We start from the raw sequence: 24,165 nt of genomic DNA on the forward strand, positions 1-24,165 counted from the left end.
TCTTGTCGCGATAATCCACGTCAAAAGTTGTGAAAAATTATCGCACGAAAATGTTCACGAGTTAATTCCATTTTTTGGCCGAGATGAATTTTTTAATTCCCTGTAAATAAAACAATTCACGATTAAATGACAAAACGTTCTGAGTGATGTTATGCTAAAAAATGTCAAATTTTCCAATGGAAATGTCAGATTGAACCTGGCAACACTTAGTGTTGCCTAGGCCAGAAATATATATAGCAGCCCTCGTATTTTTTTGTTTTTTTTTTTTTGTGCGTTGCTTATTACTAATAAGTCTACTTCCTAAACGTAATATACAGTTATGTGAAAAATAATAAGGACAGCGATGAATAAAAAGTAACTTCAATACAATTGTAATAAAGGATGGAAATTTTTGCCAGCTATGGGCCTTTTTTTATCACTCAATATTAATAAAAACAGATTCCATAAAAATATTTAAAGCTTTTGCACACATTTCGTAACCAAGTCATTCTTTGTTCAACAAGGTCAAAATACGGGTGTGCGTTTTAATAGGGACAGTCTGTCGTTTCAATAATAATAACGAAAGTATTTTTATTAAAACGTGTTTAAAAGATAATGTAAGAATAATACTTGAAGTTTCAATATCAATCTATGAGAACCTGATTCATTTCTTTATTGAATAAATATGGGAAAGGGTCAGCCGAGATATCCGAAAATTTGAGAACATTTAAAAAAAAATGGTCAAACATTGAAATTTGTACAGAGAAGCAGCAAATTTAGAAAGCCCAAAATATCATTGTCCGTCAAAAAAATATATTTCGCTGTGATAAGAATAATTAATTTATTTCTTCAAAACAAATTCAATATAATTATAATAGTGATGTTGACCCATCATCTATCCGCAGGGTGCTTACAAATAAAGATCTCAAGCCCCTAAGCCCCTAAGCCCAAGATATATGCCTATGTTGCCAAGAAAGAACGTGTAACAAACACTAATTTTTGCTGAAGGACATGTGCTTAGACATTTCCTAATCTGACAAAACAAATGTAAGGTTATTTGGTTCTGAACGAGGAAAATTTTGTGGAATACAAAAAAAAAAGAAAGTTCTCAATGAATAATGATGAGCTTTGGGAATTTTTCAGAATGCTGGAAGGCATTTTCGGTTTTAATCTGTCAAAACTTAGTTTCCTCCATGCCGAAGCGATATGGATCCAATTTAAACAAGCATAGATATCCAAAAGACATATTAAACTAATTTGAAACTAATATTAACAAAATTGAAGGAAACCAAGTTTCATTTTTTTATTTAATATTGTAATTTTTTAGTAAAACTAGAGATGTCCTTATTATTTTTCACATGTCGAAAACGGGTAATTATAAAAAAAATTAAAATAAAATACAAAGCTTTGCTGAAACTACGTAAAACTAAAAAAACAGTTAATTTGAATATGTTGCCAATAAATTGCGTCTTTAGTTGTCTTTGATTCCTCCACATTTCTAGATTGACATTGACTTCATCTAGACTATGGCACTGTCCTTATTATTTTTCACATAACTGTACGTACATAAAAGCAGCGCTCAAATTGACGGCTTCCGTAAATCTAGTATTAAGCATGTTTTGAATGACATTCTCAATAATGTTTTTGATCCACGGCAGAGCGCCATAATAAAACATTAGAACTAGTTTCAGCGCTGTATAAGTTAGAAACAGGAATAATGACAATTACATGGAACAGAATTCTAGTATGACTAGTGTTCCGCGCAGTCGTCTGATCAAGACCTTAATATAGGACACCCCCTTTATGAATTATTACATTATTATGTCCAAGCAAAGCGATCCACATTTTCAGATATTCAGGAAAAAGTCAAAAGTTGGGCAGGCTGTGAAAGTACGACCATTTCACCGGCTCTACCACACTCAACGACTTTGTTGTGAATCAAACCCCTGGACAACGTTTTGAAATTCATTATTGATATCGCACATTCGGCTTTCATTAAACGTATGGGAGCATACCATAAAATTACTGATGTTTTTGGAGTATTTCGACAGTTGAAATCCCATCAAACAGAAGAGATTTCGAAAACGCCTCAAGTATGGTCAGTGCTTACCAAGATGATTTGGAGAACAACTTAGGCGACGAACTAATGCAGCTCGCTAAATTGCTGAAAATAGTTGAGGCTACTTTTATCGACATCAAGAAACAAAACTCTCTGGAACTGCCATTTTTTTTAAACATTAATTAAATAACTAGCAGACCCGGCCACACGTTTTTGTGGTTAAGGTATACATTAAATTAAGTTGGTCTAATCTTGGCTTCGGCGACGATATAGATTACTCGAGGTCGATTTATGTTACGTAGCATGATGACAACTCACACTACTTTTAATTGCAAAGTGAGTGTTGATAGTACAGTCAATTTTAAATAGTTTGGGATAATTGACTACGTCATCCTGGTTTGTAGCTGTGTCAACTCCCTTGGACCGAAATTCTAAATTGTCGCATTAAGATCATCGATATCTTTGTTTTTTTTACCACCAATATAGGTCATTCAATAAGTCATTTTAGGTTATTATATTGAGGTTTAATGTCAGGAAAACTTCTCTTTCGAGTCAATGAAGTGACAGAAATCTGTTGGAAATGCTATTAATCCATCGAGGTGTCAACTGCCAACTGCTTCTACAAACGCAATTTGATATTGTTGCAAAAACACTCATATGTTAGTTGTTAATTGGCGATTCTTTATATGTCGCCACAAATTAAATGATTTTAGGCATGCGATTAGACCGTCAGTAACAGTTGATCCAGGAATAATTGGAAGAGTCTGGCGTAAATCACCCGCTAACAGAATACTGGCTCCACCAAAAATGTTCATCGACAATCAAGATCTTTTAAAGTCCTGTGCAGTACCTCCAGCGACTTCTTGAATATTTGGAAAATCTTCGTTATGGCGCTATTTTTGGCGATTTTGCCCACTGGTGTTTCGTTCATTTGCAATTTAGGAGTAATTTCAAGGCCGAATGTGCCGTTTGTTTGCTTACTAACAGGTGCCAAGTTGCCCCTATTCCCGTTAACATTGGTGAAAATGAGTGAAATTGGTTCTGGAATTACATCAGCCCTCATATACTATATATGATGATTTTCTATTGGACTTTATGGCGAATATATATGTCAAATTGTGTGTTATCTTAATAAAATTACATCAATAAATTGCGAGAGTATAAAATGTTTGGTTGCCTTTCCCTACTTGTTACAAATTGTTTTGGCCTATCAATACAGCATTATACAATTGAACAATGATATAAAGGTTTTAACAAAGCAACAATGACAACTTTGAAAATAATATTATTTTTTGTTTTCTTTTATTTATAATTTTGTTGTCAATTCAAATAAAATCATCTTCTTGTTATCTTCCTCACAATTTTTCCATACTTAGTTTCTAATCCTTCCCTGACCTTCCATAAATATTTCAAAACTAAAAATAGCCAGATCGGTTTGGCCCTTCTATACTTATTGCGAGACTAACGACGCAAATTGTTTGTATGGGAGATTAGAAAATTGTGGATTTAAGACTTTTCCAGGCAAATTTTTTAAATTTTTCTCTCCATAACAACCATCCCGGTACCTTTAGAAAACATTCTAAAACAAGAATTTGCGAAAACGGTTTAGCGGTTTTCGAGTTATGCGCTTAGTAACACATTTTGCGATAGGGAACCGATCGCGCGAGTGATCTTAACCCCCCTCCCGTACCCCCGTGCCCGAGTGACGCCTACAACTCTACAACGCATAGTTAGCCGCCGAGCGGCTTTTAAAATTTTTAACTCGTGATATCTTTTGAATGGAATGTCAGAATCTAATAATTTAAAAAGTGAAATAATAAATCATTTATTTCGATAAGGATTAATACTAAGGTACAAATAAAGAGCCTTTTCAAGTAGTGGTATTTTAATTAATTTTTTTTATATAAAATCGCTTATAGTGACAAAACTATAATAGTTAGAGATGTGATGTCGCGACGTTTTTTGTAGATAATGATAAGTTCTACAAAATTGTAGTACATCACTTTGTTATATCTTTAATCGTTGTCGCAGCATTCGCGATTAAAGAAAGTTTTTTGGTATTTTTTTTTACATTATCGGAGTTTTGGTAAGAAACCCTATTTTTTTATACTCTCGCAACAAAGTTGCTACGAGAGTATTATAGTTTTGTCCACATAACGGTTGGTTGTAAGTCCTAAAACTAAACGAGTTAGATATAGGGTAATATATATCAAAATGATCAGGGTGACGAGAAAAGTTCAAATCCGGATGTCTGTTTGTCCGTCCGTCCGTCCGTGCAAGCTGTAACTTGAGTAAAAATTGAGATATCTTAATGAAACTTGGAACACGTGTTCCTTGGCACCATAGGAAGGTTGCTTTCGAAAAATCGGACCACTGCCACGCCCACAAAATGGCGAAAACCGAAAACACTTAAAGTGCCATAACTAAGCCATAAATAAAGCTATGGAAGTAAAATTCTTAAATTAAATCCTTATACAGTCCAAAAATGGAGGAAATCGGATTGTAACCACGCCCACCTCCCATACAAATATTATGTTGAAAACCACTAAAAGTGGGTTAACTCAATAATGAAAAACGCCAGAAACCCTAAATTTCACATAAGAAATGGCAGATGGAAGCTGCACTCAGATTTTTTTACAAAATGGAAAATGGGCGTGGCATCGCCCACTTATGGGTCAAAAACCATATCTCAGGAACTACTCGACCGATTCCAATGAAACTTGGTTTGTAATAGTTTCCTTACATCCCAATGATATGTTGTGAAAATAGGCCAAATCGCTTCACAACCACGCCTACTTTCTTTATACCAGAACTTAGAAGACGATCTGAATCGTTTACATTACAATATATAAAGTAAGCACTAGTGAAGATATCGGTGCAGAACTTTGCTCAAATACTCCGTTTATAGTGTGGCAGCCCCTTTCTAAAAATCGTCGAAATCGGACAATGGGTTTTCAAGGCCCCATATATCGAACATGAGGACCTCGGTGCTTTTAACCTAATATTAGGGTTTCGAACTTTCAATATCCTTTTTACAATATAATATAAATAAAGTTAAATAAATAAATTGCGAGAGTATAAAATGTTCGGTTACACCCGAACTTAGCCCTTCCTTACTTGTTTTCTTCTAATGTTGTGTTCCAAAAATGGTTAAAATCGGGTCATAACTTTTCCTAGATCCCATATTCCTAATTATATGTTTTTCAAAAATACGATGGGCTTTATAAATCGTTTAATATGCGATATATCTTAGCAGAATTAAGAGAGCGTATAGTCTTCGATATATTGTATCTTGCTGGTGAAAACGAGTGAAATCGGTTCAGGAATTACCTCAGCGCTCATATACTATTTATGATGATTTTAGTTATTCTATTGGACTTTATACCGAATATATGCGTCGAATTGTGTTATCTTAGTAAAATTCCATCAATAAATGGGCAGAGTACTAAATTTTCGGTTGCACCCGAACTTAGCCTTTCCTTACTTGTTTTATGTATTGTTGTTATGGGTACGAAGAGTTAAAAAATTTAAATGTATTATTGTTTTATGTGTGAAAATTAAAAAAAAAAAAAGTTTTTTGTTGTTGCAGCTGCAAAGAGGAACACCACACTTGAGACCCTATTCTATATTTTTCCAATTCAGAAGGCACTCTCTAGCTTTTCAAATCAAATTATTTCTTCGTGAGTGCATTTGAGTTCAATGCCAAACTGTTGAAGGCGAAACAAATTGCTTTGATTCATGATAAGATTGATTCCTATAAGATGTAAGCATGTTACCCAAAAACTGTGTGGTGTGTGGTGCCTCCATCTTAAAGAATTAAGATCAATTCTTTCAGTGCTCTCTCTTCACAAATTTCTTCAAAAAGTCCTATTCAATTACGACTCTCTGCGCTTACAGCAATGTCTTCGAAGTTTCGCCCTAACCTCACCGAATCATCTTCTCCACTGGCTTCATAACTCGAAATATTTCAAACAAACTGCAAAATGTTGATAATTTCATTTTGAGAACAACTTTCTCTTTTGGGCACATAACTGAAAAAAAAAATTGTTCACCACTATGGACCAAAGTTGTCCACAAGCAACTTGTAATATTGATAAAATACACACTTAATACACAAACCACTAAAAACAGACTCAGTTTCCAATCAGTATTATTTAAAATTTTTCGAACAAAAATGTATTTTTATTTTGCTATTAAATTCAGTTACAAGAAAAAAGAATTGTAGCCACACGAATCAAGTTAAAATATAAAAACACAGCTCATCAAACTGGTGAAGTTGGTCTCAGGCATCGTCGGATTAGAAGAGGTTAAAAGATTAACTTAGGAACGCGGCCTTATTGCCATATGCACATGTTTAATAGGATAGCGAAAATCATGCCACGTTCTCCACACTATACCATGGGATAACACTTTCCATATTGGTTGTCTCAAATTCTGACCATTAAGATTGCTGCAAATTACATCAAATTGAACTATCATTAATTACCAAATGAGTTAAAAGTGATCTATAAATATTAGATATTTACTCTTACCTCCAACCACATTCATTATACCACCAACCTCCTGAAAGAAATTTTCCACAATTAAACCGATCGTAGTTGTAATTGTCACTATCTCTAGTTGTGAATTTTTGACCAAGTAGATATTTCAGAGAATCTCCAGCTGTGCCATTATACTTTCCAAGTTTATTCAACGGATACTCTTCATCGGCATTGCCAATTGCGAAACTATCATACATAGCATAGCCTGTCTCATTCTTAAAGTTTTCTAAGTGAATCTACAGCTCATGTGGTCGCGATTGTGTCAGCGCATGTATTTTATCTAAGCCGAGAAACAAATTTGCGTTCAAATCACCAAATCCGTGTTCGTAATCAATCCAATCGCGGTCGAAGTCGGTCTCTCTGCTTTGTCGACGTTGAATTATAGCCCATGGTTCACCACCATCGGGATCTTGCAGGCAATATACTTGGAATGGGTGGGAAAAGAATTCAGCTAAGTAAAGTTCATAAACGCCGCTCGCTGCATATGTGCCATTTGGCTGACGCATCGCTTCAGCACAGGACGTTGAACATTTCTTTGCCGTTGTTAGTATAATTTTGTAGCCTTCATTGTGAGATTCTATTAACTTTAGGTACTGACATTTGGAGTTTGTTTCGTTATCACGTTTCCTTATTGTCAACAACTCATTTTGCAAACTAATAAACAAATAAAATAAAAATAAAACAAAAACAAAAACAATTATTGAAAAGCAAACGTTAAGCACTCTGGGTACATACTCGGTTAATTTGTTGTTCAGCTCTTTGATAGTGCTGACGGCATCATCACAAAGCTTGTTGCTGAATACCTGGAATGGATTACAAAAACAAGAAAAAAACAAGAATATTATGATGACTAAATGACGACTCTTTCTTATCAAATTTATGAATATACATATTAACACTCATGTGTATGTAAATAGCTATGCGAGGTGTCTACATATTATTGAAGAATTCTGCAACAAATTTATGTTCACACAAGTTAGGAAGTGCTAAGTTCGAATGCAAGCGAATATTTTATACTCTCGCAATTTATTTATTTAATATTTTTAAGATAACACACAATTCGATCCACATATTCGGCATTAAGTTAACTAAAATAACGCAAATCATTATATATGAGGCCTAGGTTAATGCCTTGATCGATTTCTACTATTTTCACGAAGAACGTACACAATGTCCATGCAAGCTAATACACTCACTTAATTTGGCTAAGCTACCTGACATAGTATGCTATATTTGCTATAAAGCCCCGGAAGTGTTAAAAATCGTAAATAAATATATATAATACATACCGGTGTTTGAGAATTCACTTGAAGTAATATATCACACCCTTGCGAATGCAATATAAACGCACAGGTGCAATAAAAATATAGAAAACGATGTGCCATCTTGGTGTCTTAATCTTGACTGAATTTTATGTAGCTAATCTTCAATTATGCTGGAAGCAGTGCGCCATATATTGTTCACAAAAAATCTAGTTGTGATAACAAATGACCTTTTGATCATGCTTACCAACTACTAAGACAATGAAAATAATCACAACTAATTCCGATGAATATAATTTCTGCATGATAAGGTCTTTCGCTCAACTCAACTCACGACTGATTTGTTATTTATACATCTCGCAACAACATTAACAACAACTATACTAAATTTAAGCAATTTTAGTTCACTGATAACACCAAAGTCAAAATATTTTTTATATTATCACGTCTTGGTATGTTTGTTGTAATATAAGTATGGATGTAGTGCCGATTTTTCATACATTGAAGACTATTTCAGTTGTGTTGACAAGTGATCGCTGTGCAATAGTTAGATTTTTGTTGAAAATCACAATCCCAAAGCCAAGTGGCAGCGACTCCAGTCCAATTAGCGTCATTTGTCAGCAGAATTGCAGGCAGTGAACGAAAAAAACCGGCAGCTATGCAGCCACCGTAGCGGCAGTGACTACGCAAATGCATTGCACTGGCTAGTAATCAGTATTGAAGAGAACTTTGAAGTCTCGCTGGTGTAATTTACAAATCAAATCGATGTTTGGACTCACCAACGCCAGCACGGTATACTCAATTTACTCAAAGTGTAACATGAAAATCGAAAATAAGCGCATGTGTAGCGAATGAGAGTGGTGCGGAGGAAAAGGAGGAGAAGGGGTAGAAGTTGTAGTGCAAAAGTGTAAATATAGCGCCAATATTCCAGCATCCTTACATACAGATATACCATTTTATATGTTAAGGGTGGGCAAAAAAAAAAAAAAATTAAAAAAAAATCTAGAGTAACGGCAAATTTGTGCCTCAGCGTTGCAGGAACAACGGAACATGTAAGTTACAGCTGCTCCCCAACTGGGCTAACCAAGTTGAATTCAATATCTAAACCCGAAATCAGTGCAGTGCAACCAAAGCGACCAACATGGTGTATGCGCAACACCAACAACCGCAACATGGTTGCATTTGGCAGCGCGCTTTGCTTGGCATTTGGTTGGCTGTGTGTGTGTGTTATTTACTTTACTTTGGCGAAAATTTGCAGATTTGAATTGGGAATTTGTGATATGTCATTGCTGTTGCAATTGTTTTTGTAATGTTTTACCGATTGCTTTTGGCGGCAACAAGGGACGCAGGCAAATGTGCTTGGGTACAGGAAAAAACTAAAAAAAAAATTTAAAAAAATTGCAGCAATATAGTAGTCTAAGTAAAATAGTGGAAAATATGAAGTTAACAACACTATAAAAATATATATTTTTTATAATATTCTCCCAAATATCTCCAATTCAATTACATTTTGAATCACTTTTAAAATCAAATATATATTTTTTTAATTTTTAATATTTGAAATAATATGGCAACACCACAAAATCAAATGTTTAATAATATTCTCTTAATTAGTTCCAATTCAATCACATTTTGAATTACTTTTGGATTCAAATATTTTTTTTTTATTTTTAATATATGAAATAATATGGCAACACCACAAAATCAAATGTTTAATAATATTCTCTTAATTAGTTCTATTTAAATTACATTTTTCATCACTTTTGAAAATTTTATTTGTTTTATATTTTTAATATTTGAAATAATATGGCAGCACCACAAAATCAAATGTTTAATAACATTCTCCCAATTATCTCCAATTCAATCACATTTTGAATCACTTTTGAAATTAAATATTTTATTTTTAATTTTTAATATTTGAAATAATATGGCAGCACCACAAAATCAAATGTTTAATAACATTCTCCCAATTATCTCCAATTCAATCACATTTTGAATTACTTTTGAAATTAAATATTTTATTTTTAATTTTTAATATTTGAAATAATATGGCAACACCACAAAATCAAATGTTTAACAATATACTCTTAATTAGCTCAATTTTAATCACACATTAAAAATCATAAAATTGAATTAAATTTCCAAAAAAAATTGTTGAACATCTGGCAACTCCATACAAAAAATATATATATAGTTTTGTAATAAGAACACAAAATCAATAGCTTTTTAAGTTTATTTCTCGAAAAACAATTGTGTGCAAATAAAAAAAAATATTCGTCATCTTTTTAGAAAAGCTCCTCTGGAACATGTTTAATTCGAAAACTTTCTCTTGCAACAGCAGTTGAACATAAATCTTTTAATAAAAGACTGCTGCAATTACTAGCTTATTAGACACACGTGCTCAGCTTACGTTAAAGTTTATTATAAGCTCCTGAAAACTTTCACTCACTATAAAAGCTTTCATTTAATTTTACCTTTTTTATTGGATTATGTATTTGATAGAGTGAAGGCTCGCTGGAGAATTCCACTCAATTTGAAAGCTTTTATTTCAGTAAATATTTACATTGCATTATTGTATATATATCTAGGGAGTTTACCGTGAGCTTTTGAAAACTTTTATCTTATAAAAACTTTAGTTTGGGCTTTCATTGTTTTTTTTTATTTATAATATATTAATATGCAACTTACGAAAGGTATGTATATCTAAGCTTTCACTATAGCTTTTAGTGTGCTTTTGGGTGATTTCACCTATGTTTTCTTTACATTCGTATTGCACTTTTTTGGCATGTATAAACATAATATACAATACAAAAGATAAATCTAAGCTTATAGGTTATAGTGAGCTTTTGGAAACTTTCACCTAATTTAGCAGCTTTCATTTCAGTTAACCTTTTGCCGCATTTTTCTGGTTCTTCGTCTTTATATGTGTAAAAATAAATATATAGTAATATCTAAATTTTCACCGTAGCTTTAAGTGAGCTTTTGGGAACTTTAACCTAATATATAAGCTTTCATTTGATTTAACCTTTTGCCTCATTTTTCTGTTTGTTCGTCTTTTATATGTTTAAAAATATATAGAGTTTAAAAGGCATATCTAAGCTTTCACCGAAGCTTTAAGTGAGCTTTTGGAGACTTACACTTAATAAAATTAGTCTAGCTCTTCTCCTTTCTTATTATTTATAAAATCCAAATTAATTTTATTAAATAATAGTCGAATTATACATTTCATAGAAAATTTCACCTGATCCACGAAGCTTTTCCGACTGTAGAAACTATGTTTTAACTAAAAACCAATGCAACTGCTCTATTCAAATTTGTAATAACAACTGTAGTTTTCTTATTAATCGCATTGCTGTACTAGATATGTTCAAGTCAATATATATATATGTATATATTTTTTGCTTGCTGGTTCACATTTTTTCCATGACCAAAAAGTCATGCAAGCCAGTGCAACGCGCGTGAGGGATGTGAGCGCAAGTCGAAGTGCACGCCTCTTGGGAGCCACAATTCACGTTTAGGACTAATGAAAATGTCTGCTGAAAACGTGGCAGTTTGCTTGCAACACTACCCACCTTCACTCCTCATGCTCACAAACACCAATAGAGAAATCTATGTTCGTTTTTTTCTAATAGCTCTTTGCCTCTTTGCATGCAGCACTCTTTTTCGTGCAATTTTCGGTTTGCGAAGCGATTTTAACGAATTACTTGTCACGTGTGGTTTGTGCATAAGGCGCAACGGGTGAGGTGGCCGTTAGTATGCTCGATGCGCTCTGCTTTCGCCTGATTTAAGCTCGCCTACGCCGCTCGCCGCGCCACAGCTATTGTACACATACATACACAGATACGGTGTATAGGCTGGCCTGAATTACGATTCAATTGCGGATTTTCGATTGAATTTATTTGGCGCTTGTTTTGGTTTGTTGTGTCGACGTACGAGTACGAGTGCCGAGGTGCTCCATATCAGCAAGCTTAACTTCTATAATATCTTTTCAGCATTTCATTTTGTATAGTTTCTTTTTCGATTTTTTTTTTCTTTTCTTTTGTTTTTTACTTTTTGTTCGAATTTCATTTCAGTTTGTCTCCTATTTGCCGTCATTGCTTTGTATATGTTGCTGTATTTGTAGTTATATTGTGTTATACGTCGAAGCAAATCTGTGGGGAACCCTGTGCTGGTGTTGGTGTTGGGAGTGTGGGGTATACATATGTCATCATGCAACGGTGTTTCATTCTCTGGTGAATTTGTTTAAACTTTTGTCGACAATTCAATCAAATGCATGCGCAAAGCAAAAGCAAAGCACGCCTTTTGTTGGCAAAGTTCTATGTTTCACTCTCTCTTCTCTGTGTGTATTGATATCCGTCGCAAGCTGTGGCAGTGGCGGGAGGCACGGCAGCGGCGGCGGCTTTACTTTTGTAATTACGCCGTTTGTAAGGTTGCCAAGTGACTTTATTTCAATCAGTGTACTTCATTGTGCACTATAGTGCTGCTGATATCGTTCTTTTGGGAAATTAAAAACGTGTGATAACAAAGCGAGGCCAACAGACATGTTGCAATAACTTTAGCCAGCATATAGGGAATGAGTCGTAGTGTGTGTATGGCATACATATACGAAAGAGCAAATTATGCGGCTCAACTTTGTGTATTACAGTTGACACACCCTATATGTTCAATAAAGGGTGCTTGTTTAAACATGTGTTTTGTAGAAAACTAAAATAAAAAAGAATAATATAAAAATTGAGAGCTTTAAATATCTCTCAATAGATTTAAAATTACAAACCCTAGGTAGTTATAGATAATGTGATTCTCTATCTCGAGATCTCAAACGTTGCAGACCCGTGTTATCTATAGACTCCAGATAATTAAGGTAATCTCCAATATCTGCTATAATGAAAGCTTTAAATATCTTCCAATAGCTGAGGTATTCTTTAAAACTATAGACCCAAGATTGTTATAGATAATGTGATCTCTTTTCGTGAGATCTGAAATCAAAACCGTGATGCTGCTTCTTTGAAATATGTATATATATATATATATATATATTTGGCGTAGGAACCGCTTTAAGCGATTATAGCCGAATCCACCAGAGCGCGCCACTCGTTTCTTTTTTGCTTTTTGGCGCCAACTGGAAACACCAAGTGAAGCCAACTCACTTTCCACTTCATCCTTCCATCGGAGTGGAGGTCGTCCTCTTCCGCGGCTTCCTCCAGTGGGTACTGCATCGAACACTTTCAGAGCTGGAGTGTTTTCTTCCATCCGTATAACATGACCTAGCCAGTGTAGCCGCTGTCTCTTTATTCGCTGAACTATGTCAATGTCGTCGTTTAAATCGTACAGCTCATCGTGCCATCGTCTGCGGTATTCGCCATCTTGCGCAAAACCTTTCTCTCGAAAACCCCAGGAGTCGTCTCATCTGATGTTGTCATCGTCCACACTTCGGCGCCATACATCAGGACGGGAATAATGAGCGAGTGTTGGCAAGAGTGATTCTGCGTTGGATTTCGAGGCTGACATTGCTGGTGTTGTTAATGCTGGTTCCCGGATAAACGAAATTATCTACAACTTCAAGGTTATGACTGTCAACAGTGACATGGGACTGACTGTTTGATTGATGACAGAATATATTTCGTCTTGTCCTCACTCACCACCAGACCCATACGCTTCGCTTCTTTATCTAGTCTGGAAAAAGCAGAACAAACGGCGCGGTTGTTGCTTCCGATGATATCATCGGCGTACGCCAGCAGCTGTACACTCTTATAGAAGATTGTACCTTCTCTATTTAGCTCTACAGCTCGTATTATTTTTTCCAGCAATAGATTGAAGAAGTCGCACGATAGTGAGTCACCTTGTCTGAAACCTTGTTTGGTACCGAACGGCTCGGAGAGATTCTTCCCGATCCTGACGGCGCTTTTGGTGTTGCTCAACGTCAGTTTACATAACCGTATTAGTTTTGAGGCGATACCAAATTCAGACATCGCGGCATAGAGGCAACTCCTTTTCGTGCTGTTGAAGGCAGCTTTAAAATCGATGAGTATCGATTCTTCTCTCTCGGGTCTTTTCCAAGAATCTGATGTATGCACTTTATCAGTTCTTCGTCGCCGTATTTGAATAGCTCGGCCGGTAATCCATCGGCCCCCGCCGCTTTGTTGTTCTTAAAGCGGGTAATTGCTATTCGAATTTCTTCATGGTCGGGTAATGGAACATCTATTCCATCGCCATCGATTGGGGAAGCGGGTTCATCATCTCCTGGTGTTGTACTTTCACTGCCATTCAGCAGGTCGGAGAAGTGTCCCCTCCATAATCACAGTATGTTCTGGACATTCGTTACCAGATTACCTCCTCGGTCCCTACATGATAATGCTCCGATCTTGAAACCTTCTGTAAATCGCCTCATCTTTTCATAAAATTGTCGAGTGTTACCCATGTCGGCCAGCTTTTCAAGATTTTATATTCAGATTGTATATTTTGATATTATACAAATTTAGTACGATGCATATATTGTGCTAAAATATATTATTTCATTGATTTATTTGAACATAAAAACATAAACAGGTGGCAACATTGAACGGAAAAAAATGATAAAAGTTATGGTAACCTTTCTGTTTTTTTTAGCCGATAAAATTTTTGACTTAAAATTTTCAAACATACGGCAACATCAGCACTGTTTTCTAATAAAAAAAACGTTCAAGGGCTTTCTTACTTCATTTTCGACAATATGAAGATCTTGGACCGAATCCGACGAAAGCTATATTGAATTACGGTAGTCCCATCTCGCTCAAGAATAAGAAAAAAAAATAAGTTGAGGCAAATTCTCGATTTCTTTAAATCAAAATTCTTTAAAATTTGAAATTGAAATATTTCTCTTTCTTTAATTTACGAATATGTATGTGAAGCATACATAGATGAATTGGTTCGAATTCGCTTTGCAAATGAACATTGTTCATTCAAGCAAGAACCAACAAGAATTGTAATAAAGTCGAGAGTAGTAAAAATTGTATTTATTCATCTACTATATTACATAGATATGTATATATGTATATATATACATATATATGAAAAACTAGTAAGAATTATGTGTGAATGCTTTCTATATAGTGCTGTATCTATTCAACGAAAAATTCATATTTCAGAAATTTAATACTTATTGTAAGCTTTCGTACCAATTTACTTGCAAATGTTCATGCATTTACACCTTCACTCATTGACACTTCCATAAATTAAAGTTATTATTTTCTTAATATAAATAAATGATTTAATAGAATTTGCGTCAAATATTTTAGGAACAACGGGTTAACGGCAACTTCATAATACCTCCCTCGTAGAAGCCCCCTCCTTATTTGCGAAGCACTCGGACATCCACTTTTCTCTCTCTTTTGAGTTCAACTTTACACCACAAAGGCCGTTCGCTAAGGACAGGAACAGGTGGTAATCACTTGGCGCTATATCCCGGCTATCGGTTGTTGCGACAGACCTCCCATCCGAGCTCCTGTAGCTTCTGGCGAGTCAACAACGAAGTGTGTAGTCTGACGTTGTCCTCGTGGAACACTACACGCTTCCTGTTAGCCAATTCTGAACGCTTCTGGTTGCTCGCATGCTTCAAGCGGTCCAGTTGTTCGCAGTAGATGGTAGAATTAAGCGTCTGGCCATATGGCAGCAGCTCAAAGTGGATGATTCCCTTCCAATCCCACCAAACACACAGCAAATCCTTCCTGGCCGTCAATCTCGGTTTGGTCACTATTTGGGACGATTCACCGGCCTTCGACCACGACCGTTCTCCCTTGATATTGTCGTATGTGATCCATTTTTCGTCGCCAGTCACCATCTGCTTCAAAAATGGGTCAAGTTCGTTTCATTTCAGCAGCATATAGCAGGCGTTAATTCGGTCCAGAAGGTTTTTATGTCAAATCATGAGGCACCCAAACATCAAGCGTTTTTGTGTATCCAGCCTTCTGCAGATGGTTTAAAATAGTTTGGTAACTAACTCCCATCTCCTGGGCGATGTCACGAGATGCCACATGTCGGTCTAACTCGTTGTTTGTCATAATTTGATCAGTATGCGTCGTCACAGGTCTTCCGCCGGCCGGCTTATCCTTGGTGTCGTTTTCACCCACTCTGAACTGTCGAAACCTTTCCTTCGCAGTCCGAAGTGATAAAGTACCATCCCCCAAAACACCATTAATCTCACGGAACGTTTCTATAACGGATTTGCCTCTAACGAAGGAAAATTTTAAAATAGCGCGAATTTCGGCGTTAGTGAACTCCATGTTTACACGTCCATAACTGTTGAACGCGATATCCAAAGTAATCATGCAAAACGTCGTTTTGTATGTTATGTCAAGACCTTTCACAAATAAATATTGCCAGATACGAGCTCTGTAGCGCTTTATATATAGCAGCGAACAAAAAGGTGGAAGGTAGACATTGGATAACATAATATTTATATTTGTTATAAGGTATGAAAAGGTATGGACCGAATTCGAATCATGGTGCTTGAATTATCTATTCAACTTTTTCAATAGCCTTTTTCGACAGATCACACATGAGTCGTGTCAAGCTGTCATAGTATTTTTGTTCAGTTTTTTCTTGGCATTTCATCATGGAAAGACTTACGCCTGAACAACGTTTACAAACTGATAAACGTTATTACGCTCTCCTCAACTAATTGGTCGGTCAACATAATGGACCCACTGAGCGTACTATTCGCAAAACCATCACCCATCTTGAGACGCAGCATTCATTATTGGATAATATTCGACCGAATAGACCACGTCCAGCACGTAGTGAAGATAATCTAGCAGTCGTAGCGTAGAGTGGCGATTCGGCGCCATTCGCAGCAACTCGGACTTTTATCGCGCCATGATAACCAATTATTTGATACCTGGTGTTATATCGGGGACATTTGGTTGTTTCATTATTAATTATTTTCGACCAATTTAGGTATTAGAAATAGTCGTTAGTTAAACTGTCTGTGAGACTAGTCGCAAGCGCCTAAAATAAATAATTTTTGTCTATGTAACTGAGAACATGTCGCGAATAAAATTTTAATTACACTCCCATCCATTTGAATTCAGCCGTCAACTCGTACTTCTTTCTAATTTTGTTTTCTTAGTAATTTATTGAGCATGTAAATATGTACATACATATGTATGTGTGTATGGAACTGCTGAAAAGAATTAAAATTTCAAACAATTAATTTTAGGCGATTAAGATGGAACGATGAGTTAGTTGTTGCTATTGCTACGGCGCTGAAAGCGAAGCTGTTGTCAGAGGCACATGAGTGACGTATTAATAATATTTAACCTCACTCAGATAAGCGTACATAGGCATACATATGTATACGCCACTTGCGTGTGATTGCTTGCTCCTCTCTTTGAACATGCAAGAAATGTGAAGTTAGTGGTGTTCAAAAAACCATTGAAAATAGCGTTCGGTGGTATTAATAGGAATTTAAATTATTAATATTTTAAGTTTGATCTATTTGGGTCTTTTGGTCATTCGATGATATCAAAACCGCTCCTAAAGAGTCTAGAACATTTTCGAGATGCTTTCTGGTTCTTCTAACAAAAAGTTCTTTCAAAATACATTAAATATTTGTAGAAAGATTACGTAAAAGTCTTCTTTATTCCTCCGCTTTCCTTTCAAAAATATATTATGAAAGACCATTATACTGAACTGGGAACAGTAATATATTAAATGAAATCGGGAGAAGAATGAGAAAACAGAATTGGATTCAATGGTAATGACATCGAAGTTGTAGCTTTTATATACATATAATAGTACCGATAACTCAAGATCTAAGTAGGTGACTTTATGAGCTTGTCCCCCCAACTAGCCTAAATTAAAAGCAGTTGAAAGAATGTTTTTTCAAGTTACAATTTACAAAAGGCTATTCACCAGAGGAGAAAGACATGTAGACTATGAAAGACACTCCTATGTGAAGCCCGGATCATCCCTTTGATTAGATTCGACAAAGCGCTCTGATCTTAAAACAAATCCGCAGAGCTTCTTCATCTGCATCTGCTTCTTCACTTCTACATCTGCTATTTCGCGCGATTGGATACCTAAGGGACAATGGTAAGTTCGAACCCCTGCGACAAAGGAAAGGTGAACTTTACTAAGGGCAGGGTTCTTGCATTATTACAATTTCTTTAAAATCGGAAAAATACCGTTATATGAGGTGTGGTTTTAAATATTCTCATCCCGTTCTTTTAAAATTCTTAAGTATTTATATTACTAAAACAATAAAAACATAAAATAATACCGTTATGTGAAGCGACATTCATCGTATTTTATGATTTTATAATTCTCAACGGGTTCATATAAGTTAGTTTAGTATTTATGAGGTCGTAGTTGTTCGTGGAAAAGTTCTGACAGTTGTCATTCGAGACGCTTGGGTATTCATATAACACAAAAATACAAGAAATAATTGCTTCAGTTTAAACACGACTTCCAAGTAATACTTTTCGACCACCCTTCACGGCTGAAAAGATATAAAAGGTTACTTTTACTTAACACCTCTAAAGCAGGTGGTCCTCATATATGTACCACTTGTAGGTGTATAACTTGTGGGTAGCGGTCAAGTAGCACGATAATATACATCTTAAGCAGCTCAAAGGACATACATATCTACATGTACCGTTTTGCAGGCATTGTAGTCGCTCCGAATGAAGCGTTAGCTGAATATTCTCTTCGCAAAGCTTCAATTAAAGCCAGCCGAACCTTATGCATTCTAAATACATAGCCCATGTAGTATTAGTAGAATGGGCTGCAAATCAGACCTTGTTGGACAGGCTTCGTGTGAGCTGAGCAGTTAAGCGTACGTGATTTGCGTGATTACTTCCAATCAGTGGGTATTTCCGTTGCCGTCCTAATGAAGGCACTTAATTTACATGGCAACATGACCGAAAGTCGAGACCAGTCAGCGTTAGTCAAAATGGTAGTAGACAGTCTCTTCACTAACGCTTCACTGCTGCTTCACTAACGAAGTACGGTGGACATGAGAAGCTCAAAGCTGGTGGGCAGCAACAACAATAACAATATACGCAACGACAAGAACAAGTAGAATGACAACAACAACAATAACAATGCGAAAAATAGCAACGAAAGCAACAACAACAAATCAGCATCAGCAACAATGATTCTTTTCTTACATAACATCTCTTTTTGACACCACCATTATTCTACTTAGAGCCTTCTGCCAATTGTGCTTACCGGCCTTAATTTGATCTTTCTACAAATTTTTGCTTGGTTGCGTTTTGCTAAAATATGCATTACCATCTTCACAGACACACCAACAAACAGATGCTGTAATTCATTTTCTTTGCTTTCTTTGGTCGAACATTTCCCATAGAGTCGTGTCGTGCACGTTCCGAGACCGAAAATGGCGTTGCCAAATTGTATGAGTAAGATGTTGAAAAGGTGTTAATTATCGCCGCTGTGCAATAATACCAGCTGCCAGCCAGCATTCATCCAAGTCGCGTTTTGTGCGCTTATTAAGGTTTTTCTCCATTTTTCTCTGTTTCTTTTTTCTTCTGGTTTCGGTTTTTGGCGAAAGTCAGCGCTAAAGCATTTAAGCCATATTGTTGCTCCCTCAACTGCAAACTTTTAATGAGCAAGTTTTCTCAAAGGCGCCTCTTGTGGTTTTGCCGACTATTGTATGTGTGAGTGGTTAGTTAGTGTTGTAGAATTACATGCTCTTTGCAGCGTATTTTTGGCTAGATTACTGTGTCTCAGCACGTTTAGCTTACTTTTTCGTTTTGTTTCGTAAATAATTGTGTTTTTAATATTTATTTTAATATTTCTTTGTACCAGTTCGTAGGGGATAAACATTTAATTAGCAGCTTTATATACAAGAACAATCTTCGTTCCATAACATCAAAAACACCTTAAAAAAGAATATTTTATCTATTAATTTAATTTAAATTGTCAAGATTTTTATATACAAAATTGTTGACGACTAATAATACTTTATGTTTATATAAGAGTTGAAACAAACAATTGTCTTTTCTGCTTTATTATAACAACGTTTTTTATACTCTCGCAACAAAGTTACTACGAGAGTATTATAGTTTTGTCCACATAACGGTTGGTTGTAAGCCCTAAAACCAAACGAGTTAGATATAGGGTTATATATATCAAAATGATCAGGGTGCCGAGTAAAGTTCAAATCCGGATGTCTGTCTGTCCGTTCGTCCGTGAAAACTGTAACTTGCATAAAATTTGAGACACACGTTACTTGACACCATTAGAAGGTTAAATTCGAAGATGGGCGGAATCGAACCACTGCTACGCCTACAAAATAGCGATAACCGAAAACACATAAAGAGCTATAACTAAGCCATGTAATTAAGCTAGGAACTTAAAATTTGATACAAACTACTAAAAATGCTTTAATTCAGTAAGGAAAACGAACAGAAGCCTTAAATTTCATTATAAAGAAGGCACAGAAGAGCTGCATTCAAAATTGTACACAAAATTTTAAATAGGCGTGGTTCCGCCCACTTACTCGACCAATTTCAATGAAATTTGGTTTGTAATATTTCCCTTGCATCCCAATTATATGTTTTGCAAATTGGCCAAATCGGTTCACAACCACGCCTACATCCCATATACCAGAACATTGAAGTCGATCTGAATCGTTTACTTTACAATATATAAAGTATGCACTAGTGAAGATATTGGTGCAGAACTTTGCACAAATACTACATTTATAGTGTGGCATCGCCATTCTAAAAATCGTCGAAATCGGTCCATAAATCTTCAAGGCTCCATGTATCGTACATGAGAACCGCAGAGGTTCTAATTATTTTTTTACCGAAAGTATGGGTAAGTCTCTCAGATATTTTAAAGAAATTCGGTGGGAATATCTTTGTTTTAATAATATGTCTCCGTGCCTAAAATACGTGAAATCGGGTCATAACTTCACCTAACTCCCATATACCTAATATATACATATATATACATATATGCTGAATATGTGTGTCAAATTGTTTGTTATACTAATAAAATTAAATAAATAAATTGCGAGAGTATAAATGTTCGGTGACACCCAAACTTAGCCCTTCCTTACTTGTTATAATCCAATTTTTTTTTTAAATTGTTATAAATAATCGGGGGCAAAATTAAGGTAAAAATCCCATTTGAAACAAAAAAAAAAAAAAAATTAAGGAAAAATATAAAAGCTTATCTAGCTCTATGTTAGCAATTAAGTGAAGTTTAATAGTGGAGTGATACCATGGGAGGTTCAAAATCATTTTTAACAGTTTGTTTTGTATGACTTGCAACATTTTTAAATGGCAATTTGCAATATTAGACCAAGCTGGTGCACCATGAAAGATTATACGTTGGAAAACTGATTTAAATCTGAGTAGTTTGTTGTAAGTGCTTGGCCCGATTTTCGATTTATGAGGGAGTAATAAGTTCTAATTGATGAAAATGATGAGGATTGTCGTCTCGCAGTGGAGAGAAAACAGACTGCCTACCTCGCAATGTTGCGATCGACCGCAACACGAGCGGGATGGGAAAGATACCAAGAGCTGAAGAGGGAAGCGAGACGTATTTGCAGAAAAAGAAAGAAAGAGGCAGAAATGCGTGAGTATGAAGAGCTTGACAAGCTGGCCGACAGGGGTAATGCTCGAAAATTTTACGAAAAGATCCGGCGACTAACTGAAGGTTTCAAGACCGGAGCACACTCCTGTAGGACCCCCAGCGGTGATCTAGTGGTTGATGACCAGAGTATACTGTGTTTGTGGAGGGAACACTTCTCCAGCCTGCTGAATGGCAGTGAAAGTACAACACCAGGAGATGGCGAACCCGATTCCCCAATCGACGACGATGGAACAGATGTTCCATTGCCCGACCGTGAAGAAATTAGAATAGCAATTACCCGCTTGAAGAACAACAAGGCGGCGGGGGCCGATGGATTGCCGGCCGAGCTATTCAAATACGGCGGCGAAGAGCTGATAAGGTGCATGCATCAGCTTCTTTGCGAAATATGGTCGGAAGAAAGCATGCCCGACGATTGGAATCTCAGTGTACTCTGCCCAATCCACAAAAAGGGAGACCCCACAATCTGCGCCAACCATCGTGGGATAAGCCTCCTTAACATCGCTTATAAGGTTCTATCGAGCGTACTGTGTGAAAGACTAAAGCCCACCGTCAACAAACTGATTGGACCTTATCAGTGTGGCTTTAGACCTGGAAAATCAACAACTGACCAGATATTCACCATGCGCCAAATCTTGGAGAAGACCCGTGAAAAAAGGATCGACACACACCATCTATTTGTCGACTTTAAAGCTGCTTTCGACAGCACGAAAAGGAGCTGCCTTTATGCCGCGATGTCTGAATTTGGTATCCCCGCAAAACTAATACGGCTGTGTAAGTTGACGTTGAGCAACACCAAAAGCTCCGTCAGGATCGGGAAGGACCTCTCCGAGCCGTTCGATACCAAACGAGGTTTCAGACAAGGTGACTCGCTATCGTGCGACTTCTTTAACTTGATGCTGGAGAAAATTATAAGAGCTGCAGAGCTAAATAGAGAAGGTACAATCTTCTACAAGAGTGTACAGCTCCTGGCGTACGCCGATGATATTGATATCATCGGAAACAACACCCGCGCCGTTAGTTCTGCTTTTTCCCGCCTGGATAAGGAAGCGAAGCGAATGGGTCTGGTGGTGAACGAGGACAAGACGAAATATCTCCTGTCATCAAACAAACAGTCAGCGCATTCGCGTCTTGGCTCCCACGTCACTGTTGACAGTCATAACTTTGAAGTTGTAGATAATTTCGTATACCTAGGAACCAACATTAACACCGATAATAATGTCAGCCTTGAAATCCAACGCAGAATCACTCTTGCCAACAGGTGCTACTATGGACTGAGTAGGCAATTGAAAAGTAAAGTCCTCTCTCGACGAACAAAAACTAAACTCTACAAGTCCCTCATCATTCCCGTCCTACTTTATGGTGCAGAAGCGTGGACAGTGTCAACATCCGATGAGACGGCACTAGGAGTTTTCGAGAGAAAGGTTTTGCGGAAGATTTACGGTCCCTTAAACATTGGCAACGGCGAATACCGCAGAAGATGGAATGATGAGCTGTATGTGTTGTTCGACGACATAGACATAGTCCAGCGAATAAAAAGACAGCGGCTACGCTGGCTGGGTCATGTTGTTCGAATGGATGAAAGTGCCCCAGCTCTGAAAGTTTTCGATGCAGTACCCGCTGGTGGAAGCCGAGGAAGAGGGAGACCTCCACTCCGGTGGAAGGACCAGGTGGAGAAGGACCTGTCTTCACTTGGTATTACCAATTGGCGCCAAACCGCCAAAAGGAGAGATGCGTGGCGCACTGTTGTGGACTCGGCTATAACCGCGTAAGCGGTTTCTACGCCAGTTAAGAAGAAGAAGAAGAATAAGTTCTAATTAAAATATTAATTTTGTTAATAATTTTTATAAATTAGTTTTGTGTCCAGAATAACACCAAGATATTTTACCGTATCATCCCAACGAACAGTGATATTGCTCAGTACAACGCAGTTCTGGGGCAAGTAACATGGTTTTCGTTTTCTACTGAAAAAATAGCCTGAGTTTTCTGGTGGTTTATAAGAATCCTCCATTTAGTAAAATAGTTGGTCAATGCATTAAGAGCTGATTGTAAGTTAGTAATAATATCTACAGAAAGTTTTCCAGAACTTTGGATAGCAGTGCCATCAACAAATATTGATGTATTACATTCGTTTAATTTTGGAAAATCAGCTGTGAAGATATTGTACAACATAGGGGATAAACAAGTGCCTTGGGGACATCCAGCTGGGATTTCGAGATATGGGGACTGACTGGTTCCAATATATACTGAAAAACTACTACGATTTTAATTAGTTCAGTCGGAAAGTTAAATTGTTTCATTTTGTAAAGGAGTCCATCATGCCAAACTGAATCAAAAGAGCTTTGATATCAATTAGTACCATGCCTGTAGATTGGTTCCTTGTAAAAATGCTTTTTATGACTTTTCTTATGCTGAGCAGGCTCATTTCTGAAACCGAACTGTTGGTTTGGAAGAATACCATTGTCTTCAATGAAATCTGTTAATTTTTCTTTAATTACCTTTTCAAGAAGTTTACTAAGTGAATGGAGTAAGCTTATGGGACAGTAAGAATATGGGTCGTCTGGTGGTTTATTAGTTTTTTTAATTGCTATGATTTTAGCTTTTTTCCATACCTTACGAAAGTAACTCAACCGTAGACATGCATTAATTATATTAGCAAAATAACGTACCCTTTTTTTGGGGAGAGCTTTTAGACAGCTATTGTTAATACCGTCAATGCCCGGAG

The 24,165-nt window shown here is 36.4% G+C and overlaps 1 protein-coding gene and 1 long non-coding RNA gene across 2 annotated transcripts in view; one reads left to right on the forward strand and one right to left on the reverse strand.

Annotated features, from left to right (window-relative positions):
- Positions 1-24,165, forward strand: part of LOC128920183 (uncharacterized) — an 87,810-nt gene that overhangs the window by 40,652 nt on the left and 22,993 nt on the right. The window lies entirely within an intron of this gene.
- LOC128920182 (angiopoietin-related protein 7-like) lies at positions 6,019-8,282 on the reverse strand. Its single transcript, XM_054226834.1, has 4 exons — positions 7,869-8,282; positions 7,315-7,382; positions 6,571-7,233; positions 6,019-6,488 (listed from the first exon to the last, which is right to left on the reverse strand). The coding sequence occupies exons 1-3, from the start codon at positions 7,962-7,964 to the stop codon at positions 6,816-6,818; spliced, it is 582 nt and encodes a 193-aa protein (XP_054082809.1). The 5' UTR covers positions 7,965-8,282; the 3' UTR covers positions 6,019-6,488; positions 6,571-6,815.

The sequence above is a fragment of the Zeugodacus cucurbitae genome, chromosome 3, assembly GCF_028554725.1.
Source record: "Zeugodacus cucurbitae isolate PBARC_wt_2022May chromosome 3, idZeuCucr1.2, whole genome shotgun sequence".
Taxonomy (NCBI): Eukaryota; Metazoa; Arthropoda; class Insecta; order Diptera; family Tephritidae; genus Zeugodacus; species Zeugodacus cucurbitae.